General features: G+C 41.0%; 2 protein-coding genes across 4 annotated transcripts in view; one reads left to right on the plus strand and one right to left on the minus strand.

Moving 5' to 3' along the window:
* The first annotated feature begins 231 nt into the window (after positions 1-231).
* Positions 232-5,713, plus strand: LOC139445631 (uncharacterized). The gene is made up of 4 exons (XM_071226803.1): positions 232-396; positions 3,182-3,276; positions 4,534-4,750; positions 5,510-5,713. Exons 1-4 carry the CDS (start codon positions 232-234, stop codon positions 5,711-5,713), a joined length of 681 nt encoding a protein of 226 aa, XP_071082904.1.
* A 2,260-nt stretch (positions 5,714-7,973) lies between these two features.
* The window catches only part of LOC139446115 (forkhead box protein P1-like), an 86,686-nt gene continuing 78,172 nt past the window's right edge, over positions 7,974-16,487 (minus strand). For all 3 annotated transcript variants that reach the window (XM_071227394.1, XM_071227395.1, XM_071227398.1), the window contains exon 15: positions 7,974-16,189. In XM_071227394.1, the coding sequence (XP_071083495.1) occupies positions 15,760-16,189 (430 nt within the window). In that variant the 3' untranslated portion in view covers positions 7,974-15,759. The remainder of the gene's footprint in view (positions 16,190-16,487) is intronic.

Consider the following 16,487-nt stretch of genomic DNA (forward strand, 5'->3'; position numbering starts at 1 on the left):
GTTAAACTGACGGGTGTTATCTCGTCGGGTGGTGTGGGAGAGGGGACCAATAAAAGGGAGAGGCGACATCCCTTGCCGACCGACACACTCATGATCATATTAGTGGCACGTTCGATTTCACAGTCATACTGACCCTCCTATACGAATGGTGATTTATTTGTGACTCACGTTTCCGAACTTCGAACTTTACAAATACTGAGAATATATATTGCCTCTGCAAAAATAAGCAAAATGGCAAATAACAAATTGGCGGAGTCGTGGTACGAGAACCAGGTTGGCGTGTTTCAGCGAGAGTTGGACAAACATGGCCGACGTGGCGTGCAGTTCCTGACGCTGTCCGAGGTGTGTGAAGTCCTTGAGGCGGGAGGTTTCAGAGGAACAGAGCGGGACCTTCTGGTAAGCTGGTGCTATAAGTTGGTAGGTGAGGTTTAACGCCGCTTTGAGACGGAGATGGGATCGTTATATGAGGTTCCATAGTTCACTTCTTTCAGGGGAAGTCTTCGGATGAGGTTCTGGTTAAAGGGAGACGGTAAAATGGTAAAGTTTTACGCATGCAGGGGACCGGTTAGACTTTTTATGAGGGAATAATTCCCATAACAGTCAACAAAATTCCAGCTATATCAAGTCGGATGTAAATAACCACGTCTGGACCAAGTACACCAGAGACTGAAAGGAGACGCGTGGAGCATCAATCTGTATGAGTGTGTGGGTTTGGTTTAACGCCGCTTTGAACAGTATTTCATTGCCTGTGTTTATTCAAGTTTCTCATGAAAACATTTAGGCCCACGTACGAGTGGAGCGGTGGCGTTGTTAGCCGACTTTCTCCAGTGACACTTAGTGCCTCCAGTAGGCAATAAAATTACCCCGCATGGACAGAGGACAGAGGAGTTAAACAAACAGACAGTAACCTATTTATTAATTACATAGCGAGGAGCCGAAGGTGGTTTCACAAACAAACTCTCAATTCCATTGTCCGTATAAAGTACGAGGTGTGGCTGAAAAGCTCTGGGTCGAACGACGAAGGATGTATTGTAACCCTTAACCAAACCCCCAAGTACAATACCTGACATGCTAACAAGTTGCATTAAAACCGAATGCAGCATTCAGGCAGCATATTTCTGCAGGCATCAAAGTGACAAGGTAATCTCTGTAGATGAAAATGAACAAAAGTGGCTACCGCGCTGTCATCAAATATCTCCAAACGAAAAGGCTAACCCCAACATCCATCCATGCGGACATGGTGTCAACTTTAGGGGATGATGCTCTTATATTTGCGACTGTTCAGAGGTGGGCAGCGGAGGGGAAGAGAGGGCCTCGAAGATGTCAAAGCAGTCGAAACATCTAACATTTCCGAAGAAGAAGGGCCAGTCTGTTCCTTCAAGGTGATAGCTTCGGTTTTTAAGGATTCGAAAGGAATACTACTGGTGGACTACCTTCAGAAAGGTCAGATAATTTATGCTGTAATCTGCTTAGGCAAGTGCGTGAGAATATCAAGGCTAAACGTCGCGTTGTTGCCCCGGGTCTATTTACATCACCAGAATGAAGCCTTCTACAACCGTGGGACCCAGGCACTCCAGAGCTTTTCAGCCACCCTCGTATAACTGGTTGTCATATCAACATGTGGAGACTACAACCAAGGCATCGTATAAGTACACCCTGCTAGGGCATAATGGTAATACACGTTCATGTCGTTGATGCTCAGATTGCACGCATCAGTACGACTATATGTGTGTAGGAATCCCCTGTGTGTCACATAGTTAATGATGCACATAATCGGTGTAAGTCAACAGGGCGCACGGGTAGTCCAGTGGTCTCATGCGGCAAAGTTCGCTGTGAGTGAGTGAGTGAGTTGGGTTTAACGCCGCTTTTAACAGTATTCCAGTTATATCACGGCGTGTCAGCTTAATGTGGGAGGAAAGCCCGAAGTAATGCAGGTCTCAGACGTTTACCACTTCAGTGAAACCCACGAGCACGGGTATGGACATAACTGGAACGCTTATTGTAAGTGCAAACATACGAGGGCTGCTCAAACAGTTATAAGTCTATCTAACTTTCAACTATGGACCATAACAAAGTGAACTAGTCAATGTAGTACATTGTTTGAGTAGTTCATTGCAAGTGTATTTGTTCTGTTGAGGCCGTTTGTATATTAGTGAAAGCCAGTTGAACGTGATAGAGGTCCAAATGGTCACAGAAATGGAAAAGAACGAGTATCAAGTTTTTTACTTTTGAGAAAAGTACTCCCCAAGAAATTCATGACCGCATGTCACAAGCGTATGGGGATCCGTGCCCTAGCTGTTCCACTGTTAAACGTTGGGCAGCTATGTTCAAGGCTGGGAGAACAAGCCTTGATGATGATCCTAGGTCTGGCCATCTCTCAACACCATTCAATAAAGATTCATTCAAGGAGATAGAAAATCTATACTGAGGAATTACCTTTGAACTTGAGCAAGAGACAGGTCTAAGCCATGGAGACACTGAAACTGTTATTCATGAACGGTTACAGATGAATAACATATCTGCTCGTTGGGTGCCAAACTTTCTAAATTCTGATCTTAAGGAAAGAAGAAATGGGTTGAGGAGGATTTCGTCAAATTCAAAAAGAGATTAGTAACGGGTGATGAAACATGGGTCTATCGCGATGACCTACCTACCTCTAAACTGAAAGAAAACATTAGTGGAAAGAGCTATGACGACAACGATGACCTCAAAGCTGTTTGCTAACCTTAGAACTTTTTGACCAGCCCTCGTAGATATAGAATATCATTCCAGAAGCGAATCCTATAGATTCAGTGCGATCTTATACGAACACAAACAGAGCTTTAATAAATCATGGGTCGCGTTGAAACGAGCCTCCCAAAGGGTCATCTAATAACGTATGTACGCGCTAGTCATCTTATCCATGATTCAGACATATGGTGTCTGTATCCAAAGTGAGTGGCTAGATGTCTGAAATAATGTGAATGTGGTGTTCAATTCATTATATAATGAAATTTATATTTGATTTTGTTGTCAATGAAACTTCATCGAGTCAATGTTTGAATTCCGGTTCGCCTCGCTTGACCCGGCTTATCAGTATCATAACTGTACTCGAATCACACCTCCACCCACCCCCCCCCCCACCCCCCCCCCCCCCCCCTCCCCTCCCTCTCTTTCACTCACTCATATTGTGGTTGCATAGAATGTGTTGGGCGACATCGAGGTGGATGAAGAGGGGCATGTGTCACGTGACATCCTACTGGCGTCCATCGGGAGGATCCCCTCTATCATTATGCAGTAAGTACCCACACAGTGACCGTGACACCTCACTGGCGCCCATATGGGAGACTGTGAATAATGTCCCAGGCACTTTAAACATACATAAAAACGACAAGACCCTTTTCATTTTCGATAGATATCTTTGCTAAAAGAATCGATTGAACAATTCCGACTACAACATGAGCATGTGTTTATGAATCACTTTCAAATAGTTTTGAAACCGGGTGCTCGCGAAAAGGTGAGCGTATCCTGCCCCACCGGTGGCACCCATAACAAACACATGCAAAGGGAAGTCAAGTGTTTACTTGCAAAAAACACGGGAACATATGGTACAAGTCAAATTAGGGAATTGCATCGGACATCATTTTTGTCACTGGTGCTTTAAATTTGGAAATGTCCTCCACATGTCCACCGTAAACGTTTTTGAAAGCTTTACTGAGGCCTTGAATGTTGTAACCTTGATCAAACAACTTCTGAGCAAGAGTCGTATGGCTCTCTTTGAAGTCCTGGTAGAAAGAGCATGCTCGAGTGTATCTCAAAAGTTGTGAAATGTAAACACCAAAGGCTGGGGCTTCTTGAATACTGCTCGACATGAAAATAAATGCTAGGCCAGATTCTGGCCCGTTGGTCTCTCTGATACAGTCATGATTGTCGTATATCATGTCAGTTTGTGTTGTGGCATCAGTTTCTACATCGGGTAACCGCCTCCGTGGTCTAGTGGTAGAGCGTCCGACCGCAGAGCGATTCCCGGCCGCAAAAGACGTTAAAAGATGGTACTTGTTGTTACCCTGTTAGGCGCTCGGCATTAAGGGGCTAAAACAAGGGCTTGTCGTCTCGGAGTCTCGGGGGTATTCATGTTAAACTGCGGCAGGGTATCTCAGTGTGCTAGCACTATAAATCGGCATCAGTCCGGGCTAGAACAAGCAGCCACACTCACATCGGGTAAAAGCTCAAGGTCATCTGTGTGAATTCCGTTTAGAAAAGGCCATATGTAACGTATGCCTGCATGTCTTATAAGGCGTCAAAATGAATCGGGTGATCAGATTTACTGCCTTGGTTGATTACGTATCATCCTACGCCTGGATCGTTGCTCATAATATTAATCACTTGTTGTCTGGTCAAGACCCATTTATTTACAGGCCGCCGTCATGTATGTCGGGAATATTGCGGCGTTAAACAACAAACACACAAACATCCATACAATCAAGTTGAAGGTCATAATGTCGCTACGAGATCTCACACGCCACCAAGTGATGAACGATTCGTTGGTTGTAGACAGATGGCTCTGAGGCGGGACTTTTGGGCGTTAGACCGCAACCACAATGGCCGCATATCGCGGGAAGAGATCATGGACGCCACCAAGCCTTCCTGCCCGGTGGACCTGGCCCCCGGAAGTATCGCCGCCTTGCTCATCACGTGTGCCAGAGCCAACAAGAGAGAACTGGACTATGAGGCGTTCCTCACCACGTTCGACATCAAGGTGACGTCACAGGTGAGGTTTGCGCTGAGGGTTTGCTAGAACACATCAAGCACGGATTGAGGTTTTTGTGATTTGTGAATTCGCGGTCAGTTACCGAGTCATGATTACGAAAATACATTGCCAAATGTGTTAGTCATAGTGATGTCATACGTTTACTGTTAATTTACCCGATTCGATCCCCACACTTCATTCCAAAAGACGTTAAAAGGTGGCACTTGTTCTTACCCTACCTGGAGCTCGGCATTAAGTGGATACAACAAGGACTAGCCGACTCAGAGTCAGTATGAAGATCTGGCTTAGAATTGGTCTTCAGAAACCCATGCATGCTTGTCGTAAGAGGCGACTAATGAGATCGGGTGGTCAGACTCTCTGACTTGGTTGGTGCATGTCATCGTATCCTAATTGCGTGGACTGATGCTCATGATATCTTCACTGGATTGCCTGGTCCAGACTCGATTACTTACAGACCCTAATTTACAGCTGGAATATTGCTGAGTGCAGCGTTAACAGACAAACAAAAAGAGTCGTGGAGAATAGATACGGTTCGAAAGTTAATTTTCAAGGAACCATTTTATACTATACAGAGCTATATTGGTATCCAACACCTCTGGGTTCATCGTGACACTTGACCATAGACACTTATGGGATCAATGTAGCAAGTAACAAAAGGCTTGTTTATACGGTTGTCATGACGAAAACCTAGTTCCATGACAATACGGATACAATGTGTGAAGCCCACCGTTATATTCATACACCCTCTCTCACCCTCAGGCGTTGGAGAGAGTCTTCCTGCAACTGGACGCAGATGGGAGCGGGTATCTGACCAGGGACGAGATCTTCACGGCCATGCGGCAGCACAGGGAACTGCGCCTGAAGCTGGGCAGGCTGGTGGAGCTCCTGATCGCCTGCTACCAGGACGACAGGGAGAGGGTTAACTACAGGGACTTTATCAAGGCTTATACCTACAGGAAGTAGTTACTAGGATGACGGGTAGAGGGTTAACTGTGGGGACGTTATCAAGGCTTATACCTACAGGAAGTAGTTACGAGGACGACGAGGAGGGGGTTAAATACATGGACTTTATCAAGGCTTATACCTACAGAACGTAATTACCAGGATGACGGGTAGAGGGTTAACTATAAGGATTTCATCAAGGCGTATACCTACAGGAAGTAGTTACCAGGGTGCCGTTGCGCATAACAGCTTAATCAAGCGCAACGCCTGTCGTAACTGTATGTTAAGGCATGGGAGTTTTGATCCCCTTAACGCTAAGATCGCTAAGAACGGCAGCGATGACAACAGGGAGAGAGTTGTTTGATTTATGATTTTATTGGTACCAGTTATCACATAAATTGGGATGGTGCTGGTGCGAACAGATTATCAGGTATCAGTATTTTGTCACGAGACATACATATATTATGTACATAAATATCCCCGTGTTATAGGTTTTCGGACACTTAAGAAACATTCGTAGTTTTCTCCCTAGTCACATGAACAACTGTAAAACTTCTCAATCACTTTTAACAGACAACTTTTTCTTAAAAACACTCCATCATCTGAGTATATACTATATCTGGGCGTTGCTACACCACGTTATAGCGCGGGTAATCGCGAAAAACATGGCAGTTCGAAAACCTATGATCTGACGATATATACAATGTTTACAAGATCTCTACTCATGATCATCGTTACTGTGACTATCCCGGGAAGACGTATTTCGAATGAGTTTATATGTAGTTATTAAATTGACATTAAAAGATCTTGGGTAGTTTTGTTGTTAATGAAGCAGTCTTTGTGTATTCTAAACTTTAATCTAAACCTATTATTAAACACACAATGCAAAATATGACCAAACATGTCCAGTTGAATGTTAAATTAAAATACACCAGAACTCCAGACCAATGGAGTATGTAAGATTTTACAGCCGCTTCCTGGGGGGATCCATCGCATTAAAGTAATCCAGTATTATGGAGGTGCGTATATATTCCAGCTATATGACGGCGGTCTGTAAATAATCGAGTCTGGACCAGAAAATCCAGTGATTTATATCATGAGCATCGATCCACACAATTGGGATTGATGACATGTATCAACCAAGTCAGCGAGCCTGACCACCCGATCCCGTTAGTCGCCTTTTACGACAAGCTTAGTCGCCTTTTACGGCAAGTCTGAAGACCTATTCTACCCCAAAATCTTCACGGGTCGCGAGTGCATGGGCATGTGCATGTGCTTATCTGCAAGTCATTATCTACATCATTTCCCTAGATGTCAAATGAACGTTTGTGTAATCTGTAAAATATATCCACTGAACTGATTTTTCCTGAACTTTCTTTGGTCTCATCGTTCAAGCCATCTGCCAGACAGTATGGACCATAGTTCACACTGTCCATCTGCCGGATGGTATGGACCATAGTTCACACTGTCCATCTGCCGGATGGTATGGGCCATAGTTCACACTGTCCATCTGCCGGATGGTATGGACCATAGTTCACACTGTCCATCTGCCGGATGGTATGGACCATAGTTCACACTGTCCATCTGCCGGATGGTATGGGCCATAGTTCACACTGTCCATCTGCCGGATGGTATGGACCATAGTTCACACTGTCCATCTGCCGGATGGTATGGACCATAGTTCACACTGTCCATCTGCCCGATGGTATGAATCCTAGTTCACTCTATCTGCCGGACAATATGGATCTGGTACACTCTATCTGCTGGATAGTATGGATCATACTTCACACTGTCTATCTGCCTGACAGTATGGATTGAGTTAACACTGCCAATCTGCCTGATGTGACGGATCATACTTCACACTGTCTATCTGACGGGCAGTATGGATTGTTGGTCACACTGGCCAAGACTGCTTCCATGGTATTGCTGGAATACTGCCAATTGCGGAGTTATCTACATTCACTTACTTACTTATCACAAACATAGGCACAAGGATCCATGAGTTTCTGAAGGATCTATCGTTTGGTTGGTTGTTGTTTCATGTTGCGCTTAGCAATATTGCAGCTATATGACAATGGCCAGTAAATAATCAAGTTTGGACCCGACAATTCTATGATTGAAATTATGAGCAATGACCCACACAGTTGGGGTACAATGACATACAATCAACAAATTCACCAAACCCGACCACCTGATCCATTTAGTCGTGTCTTAAAACCAGTAGGATGTAACCCGTGAAAAGAAAACAAAAAAGTTTGTTTTTTCTAAGATCCCATTTTTTTTATTTTCTGGGTTCCGACCTGAGGTACATTAATGATGACAATGATACAATGACTCTGATTCACGGAGACGTCACACTTCTGTGATGCGAAACAAGAAATTATTGGTCCATTTCTAGTCTGGATGAGTTGACATGAGTAGTATGAGCACAAACAGAAGCAGACAATGAGAGCAAGAACTCAAGCACAAATCAAACACAATGATAATGAGAAATTATGCTTAATGGCACGTGACAATAAGTTAGCCTATGTGACGACAAGCTAAGAACCTCAATTTCATGTAATATCCATGGTAAGGGGCCAGACAGTAAGAACCATTTTGCCCCAACTGTGGATTACCTTGATGAAATTTGGGTTTGGCTGAAGGTGCTGACTAGACATATGGGATGCGTGATCATTCATACTACATTTAAACCTTTTGGCACCAACATGGCATCAATTGGTGAGTTTATTATTAGAGGTCTGCTTAATTAGAGGTCTGCTTAATTAGAGAACATGACATTTCAAAATCTTTCAAGAAAAAAACAAAACAGAAGTGACTTAGCAATGTTTTGCAAAATCACAGCAGAGGACACAAAGAATGGGTTTCACATATCAGAGAGTGACAAGCAAACACTTTCACAATTGGCTTACCCCAATGAAATCACTCCTGAGAAGTCCAAAAGGTTTGATTACATTCCAAAACGTTTTACATCCACTGAGTGGTATGACACCAGCTTGTAAAATAACTCTGAGATAAAGGTGAATCAACTGAAAAAAACACTACATTAACACTTATTCAGCCAATGACATAACTTATGTCAGAACAGCGCTCGGTATCTGATAAACTTCACCACATATGTAAAGATATACATATCTCAGACTAGGATTAGTCACAAATTTAAAAAAACAAACAAATCATTCATAAACTTGTGCAAACCTCACAAATATGATATAACCATTATGGTTCAACCATGTGGTGCCAAAAATAGTCCTAGCTAACATGTATTTATGCAAATGAGGTATATTAGGATGGAATCCCTTGACAAACCACTCATATTCCATACATCTATGACGCTTATGTCTAACCCTTCACCTGCTTGTAGTTGTGTATCAAGTAATTAAACATACATTACAGTCATACATTAAAGCCATTTCAATTCATTGGATACTATGTTGTAACAAGTCTGTAAAAGTATAAATAACACTTGGGATAATTTCTCCAAGACAAGCCAACCCAAGCTCTTAACGTCAGGGGAGTAATAGGGAATAAATGACAATATTAACATACAAAAAAATGCAGTTATTAACATGTGTTCTTGAGAGTACAAGAGCAAGGGGAAATAGTTCATGTTAATATTATTAGTTTTTATTATCATCGGCCAAAGCCTCATAACAGGACATTTTGGCTAAAAAATATACACGACAAAAAAACTCGTCATAGATTATGGCACATTTCTGACATTTTGTAATGATTGCCTTGAAAAATACATTACTATTTTTGCAATGAATGATATTTGGCACATACTGAACAGTAAATGTATTTACAACAGTATGACATGGTATTGTTCATGGACTACAAGGTAACTGTACTGAAAGGGGCAGTCACCAACAAACTCAAAGGATCTTTAGTTTTAAGGCATAAGATAAACAGTTCACAAATAGGCTTCACAATGGCCCTTATTAGAATATTAATGATTTTCCCAGGGTACTGGTGAGACAAAAAAGGATGTTGTGGTTGCGTTAATACCAATCCTGAAATTTTTTTGGAGGTGACGAGAAGAAGTTCATTGCCAAGGCAGGAAAACTATATAAATTATTGTCATGAACTAATAATAATGCAAAAAAACCCCGATCACTTACATTTCTTAATCAATGGACTGCTACGTTTGGGGCATAACTGCCTATTTATATGGATATCTATGCCAATATTGTGATAACCTCCCCTTGTTGTGCTACAATGTTTATTAATGCCTGCCCCTTCCAGCTGGCATCTGTTAAAGTGGATGTCACTGAGGTAGAAACAGGACATGTGTACAAGGTGATAAAATAAATTATTTTGAAATGCCCTTAATGATATTGCTAGCATGGCTTGCAGATCAGCTGTAGAAATTCCCACAGAGAAACACTCTCCTTTAAGTTTTGAAAAAAGTTGGGGTCGTGCTGCTTTTTTAGCAATCCAGCAGCAAAATAAAGGGGTTGGGGGTTGGGGTTGGGAGATGGAGTGGGTGGGGAGAGAAGGAGAGGAAGGTTATTTTGTACATTTTATTCTTGACAGAGATCAAACCCAGATCCTCAAGTGGAGTGATCACTCAAACCAGTGTGTTACCAGAATGATTTTCCTGCAGAACGATAAAAAGGGTTTCATCAGAGGAACTAGGAGAATTACTTGATACACAAGTTTGAATTGGTACTTGCATGCTCTCCTATAGTGTTTTATTCACTGACCAGATAACCAGTCACCATAAGAATCAGAAACTGGTCGTTTTTCCTTTCAATATTTCCAAAGGTTGCTTACAGTTTTCTAAAATAGAACAATTGATGTTTTTACTCATCTTGCAAGTGACTTTTTAAAATGATGCATATGCAGGCCGGTTGATCTGATCAGTGAATGTTTGGAAGCTGCAAAGTCTGAAGTGACAACTAAAAGATAATTCTTTTCTCGTGAAACACGTAACAGAGCTGTTGAATGGGCAGATTTTCAGCCAGAACATGACAATATGTGGAAGATTTTGAAATTTCAGAATAACTTCCATCAATTTATTTTGGTCATAAAGGATTTACCAATCTGGTAATGTTCCGTTGTCCCATCTCACCCATACAAAACGCTCATCCGTCAAGACAATAATGACCCTTGAATGTGGTTTTCCCCCAGCAAAATGACATTACATTACTAATTACTTTGCTAAATATTAAGGGTCCAAACACTATTGACAAATTCCATATTATCCGAACTTATTACCATTCAGGACTGTCTCAAGACTAACTCAAGGTAATGAAATACCAAGAACTCTTGTAGTGATTGCGACTAAACACCCAGTGGTTCACAATGATTCTTTTTTACGTTATTATTCAAAACAGATGGCCTGAAACTTGTCCACACTCTGCGTAAGTGGGGTCTTTGCATCTATTTTGATGTAACCTGTCTCCACTTATATTAACCCTAAATCATCTAGTTGGACAGAGGAGCTAATCCGACCTACCCAGTGGCACACATGAGGAGAGCAGGATCACTACTTTCACACTTTTGGGAAGGACATTTATCATTCCAGGTAAACACCCAATTCACATATCAACTCTATCAACAATTATGCAGTATCCACCCACCCTATTATGATCAACTGGAGAAAAACTATCTATACAGAGCACTTCAAAACAGAATTTAAAGTTGCAGTATGAATAAAATCACCTAGTTCTAAACGGTTCTTAGTTTTTTAAAATTTTCAGATATATCTACTTTGCAGCAACCAGTATAAATGAATATGAACACATAACAAGCCATTGTAAAAATGTTAGACCCCGGGACTACTTTCAACATGGCTGACAAACAGCCCCAGAATGCACTGAGGCAGGAAGTGACACAAACAAATTAGACATATAAGAAGCAATGGTATTAGCACTATACACTGACTGTGGTTGGGCTAGGCAACACGTGTAATGGTGGCTGATATGTACATCTCTACAAATGCACCATCTCTCATGGTCACAAAGGTACAACATGATCTTGGTTCAAAAATATCTCTACACAGATACACATGTACACTCTAAAGAAAGTTACATATTGCCATCATTCTGATAAGTCCTAACTGATTACACCAAAAAGTAGAAGTAAATAATTTCTGAACACACATCAGAGGTGTGATAATTTGCGTATCACATGCCCATGTGGGACATGGAAGTCTCTAGTCACATTGTACTCACTTTGTTAACAATGAATAACAGAATTGGCAATATGTAACTAACTGTGACCTTCTGTACAGTAATATAACTACTGCACCTCATTTAAAACATCTATACAACTTAGTTCCTTTTTGGTCCAGCATGACGAATAATCTAAACAACAGCATTGGAATTGTGAAACAGGAAACCCTCAGTAGACGTCAAACAAACATAATCCAACCAAACAAAAACATGCCTAAAGTGGCTTATTGTTAGTATTGTGAAGTAAACACAAAATGATACACATTATAACACCGGCACTTGACTGAACCCATGAGATTCTGGGATAAAAGAAACTGTTAATGGGACAATTATATGCACTCAAATGCACACAAACAGTTCAACATAAGTGGGCAAAAGATTTGATGGAAGCAGATCCATGTTAGTAGGCAAAACAAACAAAACCCAGTCAAAACACGTCCCTGTTGCAGCAACAGTAATCATAAGAAAACAAACTTTGATAATCTAAAAAGATCATTATCTTACTTCAGGTGAAACACAGTCAAATATTCACGAAACAGGAATTATTTTCTGCAACTATCATACCACAATGTTACCTACTAAGGTGTTTGTATGTCTTTGATTGAATTTTGGCACAAAATGTTCTCTATGAGAACAGAATAAGTCCAAAACATTGGTAATATTTTCGGCATGACACATTGCAACTTATATTATTAATTAAATAATGTGACCTAGAACCAAAGTGTTGTTACCATGGCAACTCTAAAGCAACTCCAAAAAGCACTGACAAAAACAGTACAATAAGTGGACACATAAAAATACATGGTACCCAAAGCTCCTCGTGTTTCTCGACTAAACAAAATAATGCACATTAATTACAAAAAGAAACTACACTTAGGATTATGCACTTTTGATTCCTGATAAGAGTGAATTACCACAACGCTTGGAACATGTCAACAAATTCAGGAAGACATCTTTGATTTACGAATGTATTGTCCTATAAAAGTCTGGTTGAGTTATGACAAAACAACCATCAACATTGCTTTTCTCTGTAACATGAGCTAGGCTAATTTATATAATAAATCTCTCACAGTTGTCATTCGTCATCAAGAACAATTTAATCAACAATTCTGAAATCGAAATAAATCTGAAAAATTTCAAAAGGTTCCAGTGTCACATGAACATAAATTCATGACAAAACTCATAAATTGTGATACATTGGCAGAATTATCTCTGGAATGATCTTAATTAAAACAAGTGAATTATAGATAGTACACAAAAACTCCCTTTTCAACACAAAATCAACAAGCAATGGTTTACATAAAAATTTGCCAGAGGAAAACAGTTTAAGGGTTGAGTCGACTAAATTTTCAAATAAATAAGAATGAAAGAAATAGTTTTTGATGACGACAAAAAGACAACTTGTAGCATATAAATGACACACACTGAAACCCCCTTGAGGTTTCCACGATATCTAAATGCAAGGCCCTGGAAAACACAAGCTGACAAAACTATCAGTTCAGGACAAAACCTTCACTATCCTCTTACATACTCAATATTGTACACATCAATTTACTCAAATCCAACACTTTATTACATACAGCAATTTACTCTATTACTTCAACAGACCCATAGCAATCATGGCTAAATCAGGAATTCCAATTCAGGCCAAATTTTCAGTTCAATCGTCAGTTTGTGGTCCTTCAAAAATTACAAACTTTGTACATCTCACGGACTACTCATTGAAAACAATTCACCACAGAATAATGGCTTACATTGATGCTCACTGCAGCATCTCATCCCATCACTCTATTGTGCCATTCTACAGCTTAGCGTCTCAACTGCCAATATTATGTACATACATCCAGCAATGTATGGCTCACACTACAATCAGCCGAGTCATTGTTTATGCAAGGTCAAGATACTAGATATCATTCAATATGCAACAACGACACTAGAAATATCCGCTTTCTAGCTTCTAAAAGGGTTTAGTACACTATGTTGATAATTAACTGATAGATAGTTGTAAAGCTATCAGCTTTAAGATCTACCTTGATTGTGGACATATAATGTGTAGATTACGAAAATCAACACATTGTGTATCTAGCAGAGGCTTGTTATTACACAGAAACTAAGTAATGCCACCATAATTCACCACCAATTGGGGATATAATAAAGATGATCTCACCTCAAACATTAACCCCAAAATAGTACAGTAATAGTTTGACATTTTGGTCAATATAATGGTCTGCGCTTCATATATATACTCTGTGAAATACTTCCATCAGGACATCAAATAATTGGAAATATTCATGTTATTGCCCGCTATGTAATATGCATATTGCCATATCAATGTTTTTACCCCTAATTTATATCCAGTTTGTATGACGTTATTTCCTACCAAGGTATGTTCATGTTATGACCTATCATGTTCCTACCTCATGTTACTACAATATAATACTCTGTGTGATAACAAGCATCTCTAGCCTACCCCTGAGCTGCCAAGATGTGATACGGACAGCGCCGCACTAGCAGAAGGTGTGCAGAGCCAACCAATAGCATAAAAATGTTAAAGGTACATGTCCATTCTTGCACACATTGTCATGGATCTTCACAACACAAAAGCTGTAAGTAAACTTTTTAAAGATTTCTATACAAATTGTATCAATCAATCTACACAGACATCTCACATAAAATCAATAAATATCAGAATTCTCAGAATTTTGCCATGTTGCAGAAGGCCCTGACACACTGTTGCCATGGCTTATCACTGACTAGTGTAATTGTTTAAACACCATTTAGCTCAGTCTTTAAGAAAATTGTTTGGACATGTACCGTTAACATTGTTCATCAATAAGTATACTAAATCAAATATCAAAACCAATAGGGACATGTGTTATATCATACTCTATCAAAATACATTATTAACAATCTATAGATCTGAGATCAAAAATATTGTGCCCAATTGTTGAACTTATTATTTATTGCACACTTTTCACAGCAATATGCACTACTAGAAAAAAAAAACATTCCCAGAGGTAAAGGTTTTGACAACAAACTCTGGTATTAGCTATACATATACAGTTCTGGTATTGAAAATCTCTCAAAATCAAGCCTTCAAAACCTTGCACCAATTCATTTTCACTACAAAAAGATTTTGATTATTTTTCTCACAAAAGACAACACATACTCATGACTATATCAGCCTGGTGTATCACATACACTAAATTCTTTCTACGATCATGAGTATCCATGGCAACCGTCCTCTATGACTATATACACCGTAACACTGAGACAACTGGACATCGGCTGAGATCGTAGCCGGCCGATGAAGACCTCGCTAAACACTGCCACTGTAAGTAAGCTGGACATACAGTACAGACAGACATACACACAGACGGACACTCCTACTGGATAGCTAGGCTACCATGCCACCCGCGACAAGTTAGCGAGAAGCCGTCATAAACTGCCGGGTACTAACACAGGACATGATATTGACAAGTTCTGCCAACTGAAACCGTTTCCAGGCCAAGACGTCCTACTTGCAGATCCATTGTCTCTTTCAATCCTTAATCTACATGCATCAGAGCTAATGCGTTAACTTGAAGAATAAATACACACACATGTACCAGTTCTGTTTTGAACAAGTGATTTGTTTGATATTTCTTCCTGAAGGCAACCATCTATCTTGATGCAACTGGAATATCACTCAAAGTCATTGTGGGACAATATTACAACTTTCATAACATGCCCGTTTCACCAATGATATATACCAGTACATACAATTAAAAAATATGCAAATTGTCTTGTAGATTGTCCTCTACCCTGCAAGCTATTCATGCTAATTGATTCCATGTGATGAGGCATCCTTGGACAGGATCCTCAGTTCAGCTGTGCTGTGTTTGAGATTCAATCTGTGGAATGTGTGTTGGCAGCGGCAACCATCTTGCTAGCTTCCTGTTGCATGCGTCGGAGAGCAAGCATCTCCAGATCCTCATCCGAGTCAGCCTCCACCTCACTGGCTCCGCCATTTGCCAGTGCAGCACCTTCAGCCTCGGTATCAACCACCATGCTTGTCCCGAGAGCCTCGGGCTGTTCCTCCATGCTCATGTCCTCTGGTGCGGCCTGGTCGTCCTCGACGTCGGCCATGACAAGAGCCTGGGAGGGCTCCTCTCCAGTCATCTGTTCCTCCATGTCTTCAGCTCTGGGAGCACTCTCTGTGGGCAGGAAGTCCCCTGATGCCTCCTCCTCCACACCTGTTTGGTCTCGCTTGAGGGCCGCTTCCTCTTCCTCCTGGGCTGATGGCTCCTGCTTGATCAGCATCATCATCTCCTCCTCCCTGAAGAAGGAAACAAAGGGAGATAACAACAAGGTGAGATTTACAGCACCAACATCTCCTCCTCCCTGAAGAAGGAAACAAAGGGAGATTAAGGGTGAAACGATACACCGATATTCCGATGCATCGCGATACTTGACCCACGATACGATATACGATAAACGTGGGCCCATTTATCGATACGCCACGATATGGAACGCAAATCTAATGTACAGCGTTTCCTCGCTATTGTGCCTTTCAATAAACCGCTAACTTGGTTATAGCGCGCGCTAACGCATGGCTCCCAAAAACGTACTTACAT

This window comes from Haliotis cracherodii, unplaced genomic scaffold, assembly GCF_022045235.1.
Source record: "Haliotis cracherodii isolate W230 unplaced genomic scaffold, xgHalCrac1.p SCAF_6, whole genome shotgun sequence".
NCBI lineage: Eukaryota > Metazoa > Mollusca > Gastropoda > Lepetellida > Haliotidae > Haliotis > Haliotis cracherodii.

Excerpts from the sequence above, each read along its gene's own strand:
- LOC139445631 (XM_071226803.1), top strand. The coding sequence starts at position 232 with ATGGCAAATAACAAATTGGCGGAGTCGTGGTACGAGAACCAGGTTGGC. Across the intron at positions 397-3,181 it reads GAACAGAGCGGGACCTTCTG|AATGTGTTGGGCGACATCGA; the intron begins GTAAGCTGGTGC and ends GTGGTTGCATAG. Across the intron at positions 3,277-4,533 it reads ATCCCCTCTATCATTATGCA|ACAGATGGCTCTGAGGCGGG; the intron begins GTAAGTACCCAC and ends CGTTGGTTGTAG.